The sequence below is a fragment of the Manacus vitellinus genome, unplaced genomic scaffold, assembly GCF_001715985.3.
Source record: "Manacus vitellinus isolate BGI_N305 unplaced genomic scaffold, ASM171598v3 scaffold_27_pilon, whole genome shotgun sequence".
Classification (NCBI taxonomy): domain Eukaryota; kingdom Metazoa; phylum Chordata; class Aves; order Passeriformes; family Pipridae; genus Manacus; species Manacus vitellinus.
Window position 1 is genome coordinate 10,392,372 of NW_021940039.1, and position 2,737 is coordinate 10,395,108.

The 2,737-nt window shown below is 59.2% G+C and overlaps 1 protein-coding gene across 1 annotated transcript in view; it reads left to right on the forward strand.

Moving 5' to 3' along the window:
- Positions 1-2,401, forward strand: part of RGS3 (regulator of G protein signaling 3) — a 66,603-nt gene extending 64,202 nt beyond the window's left edge. The window contains exons 15-18 of the mRNA XM_029960615.1: positions 413-452; positions 722-830; positions 1,458-1,624; positions 1,719-2,401. Coding sequence (XP_029816475.1) covers positions 413-452; positions 722-830; positions 1,458-1,624; positions 1,719-1,904 — 502 coding nt within the window. The 3' untranslated portion in view covers positions 1,905-2,401. The remainder of the gene's footprint in view (positions 1-412; positions 453-721; positions 831-1,457; positions 1,625-1,718) is intronic.
- The last annotated feature ends 336 nt before the right edge of the window (positions 2,402-2,737 follow it).

The following is a 2,737-nucleotide window of genomic DNA, read 5'->3' on the forward strand; positions in this document are numbered from 1 at the left end:
GGGCTTGGGGACAAGCTGCAATCAGGACCTCCTCAGCTCCTGGCAGGCTGGTTTCACCCCATTTAGGGAAGCTGTGGACAAGCAGTTTTTGTATCTGGAGGAGCATTAAAAATACTTTTTGGCTGAAAATTCCCCCAAGTGGGTGGGAGGTGCTGCCTGGGCAGTGGCACAGCAGCAGCTTGTGTTGGAAATGTACCTGATGGCAGCAATCTCCCAGTGCCTGTACATGGAACTTTAACCAGCTGGAGGATGGTTTGAAAAACCACTTTGCTCTGGAGATGCTCCAGCAGCTGGAGACGAGCCCTCCCTGCTCTTGCTCCTGACAGCTTCTCCGGCTGCTTCAGGGGCAGCTGAAATCCCACTTTCCTGCAGCTCCTGGACATCACCCGGAACTTTTCCAATTCTTGCTCAGGCACCCCAAGTGGCACAGCTGCCTGCACAGACCTCCTTGTGTCGGATTCTCTTCCTGCCAGTCTAAAGGCAGAGGTTTCCCTCTGGCAGAGCTGCTGTTGTGCTGCCTGGTGCAGAGCCCAGCTCTGCCTGCAGCTGCCCCGGCAGTGCCAGTGCCAATGTGAGAGCCGGGGCCAGCCCCACCGGGGCACACAGCATGGCTTTGTCCACTGGAAATGTTGAGCAGGAGGCCGATTTGGGAGCCAGGACCAGCCCTGCTGGGCACACAGCCTGGCTTTAGCCACTGGAAATGTTTAGCAGGCAGTGAAAGTGGCTTTTGCTGCTTTGCTTTGCCAACGCTCCGTCCTTCTCCCGCAGGCCCACTCCCGAGGAAGCACTCAAGTGGGGAGACTCCCTGGAGAAGCTGCTGCTGCACAAATGTAAGTGTATGTCCACCTCTTCCACTTGTGTTTACTGCCAGAGGAATATCCAGTCACGTGCATGGATAAAGCTGGGATTTCCTCTGTTAATCCCTTCCGGTGTTTGGGGACAGACCATGAAGAGAAATCAGGCTGTCCCTTGTCTGCTGCTCCTGCCTGGCCCAGGGAGGGAGTTGGTGACAGAGGCCAAGGGGAGCAGCTCAGGGCTGCAGCCCCCCTGTTTGGGGAGGAAGTGATTCGTGTCTGTGCAGTGGGACTGTGGAACAGGAGCTGCTTTAGACATCCCCTTCTCACATATCATAGCTGGGGGACCCCACATTATGGTCATGTCCTGCTCCCAGCCCATAGGGATGGCCAGGGGGTCCTGTCCCCGTTGCTGTCCCCACTCCAGCCCAGCCTCCCTCTTGGCTCTGTGCATGCTGGAGGTGTGGATTCAGCACACGGGTGGGTTGTGCTGCTGTGCTGGCCTGGCAATGCCATCACTGCCTGTTTGCACAAGGGGGTTTTTAGGACACAGTGTGGGAAGGTGGTTTAGGCTGCAGCTTTGCAGGGTTGTTGGGCTGAGGGTCTCGTGGGGCCATTCCCTGCCTGGGAGCCGTGAGTAGAGACATGTCCCTGTCCCCACAGACGGGCTCGCTGCCTTCAGGGCCTTCCTGCGCACCGAGTTCAGCGAGGAGAACCTGGAGTTCTGGCTGGCCTGTGAGGAGTTCAAGAAGATCAAATCCCAGTCCAAGATGGTCTCCAAGGCCAAGAAGATCTTTGCCGAGTACATCGCCATCCAGTCCTGCAAGGAGGTGAGGGCTGGCTCCCGCGCTGGCGCGTGGCTCCCTGGCACGGGGAGCTCCCTGCCTGGGAGCTGCTCATCAGCCCTGGTCTCTCTGCCCGCAGGTCAACCTGGACTCCTACACCCGGGAGCACACCAAGGAGAACCTGCAGAACATCACCCGCAGCTGCTTCGACCTGGCGCAGAAGAGGATTTACGGGCTCATGGAGAAGGACTCGTACCCCCGCTTCCTGCGCTCTGACTTGTACCTGGACATAATTAACCAGAAGAAAGCCAGCTCCCCGCTGTAGACCCAAGGACTGTCTCAGGGCAGGCTGGGAGCTGTGTGTTTACATGGAGTTGGGCAGTGAAGGCCTTCCTGGGAGCCGGCGGGAGCGTGTTTTCCTGCTGCCACTCGTGCCCCCAAGCCATAATTCCTGCAGCAACGGACGTGGGGCAGCTGAAGGCACCGAGCTTGGGGCCAGGGGGACCGACACACCAAGCAGTCTGGTACTGCTCCATCGCGGGTACGACGCCTTCGGGGTGACTCCGGCGTGGATTTTAGCCAGGAGGGGAGCTCCCACGAGACTACTGTGAAGCAGTGCCCCGGCTGTGAGCGTTCCTGGAGGGCGGCGAGTGATCCCAGATTGCCCAGGAGGAGTTTTGAGCAGGGCTCCAGCGAGGGGGACAACAGCACCACCATGAACACCACCCCGGATCAAAGCCTCGTGGCCTGGCCCAGCCCCAGGATGCTGCTGTGCTTCCCCGTGCCGTGGTGCCTCCCGGCTGCCCCGCGGCAGCAGCTGCAGGAGCCTCCTCGGCTCGTCCCCCGGGAGCAGGGAGAGCCGGGTCCTCCCCCTGCGCGGGGGGTGTGCAGACCACCCCCTCCCACCCCACCCCTGGTTTATTTATTGACCTCCTCTAGCTGGACATTACTGTGTAATAGGAAACCCCCGTGTCCTTTCCCGTTCCCAGATGACAAGTGCAATATTTGTGTGTGTCGCGGCCGAGTTCTCCGGCGGAGTGGATGCCTTTTTTTTTTGGGTGTGTACATTTTGTAAGTAGCGGGTTTTACCTGACAGACCATTCCCTGGCAGCAGGCCGCTGGGGGAGCCTGGTGTATATATCTCATGCCCTGACGACG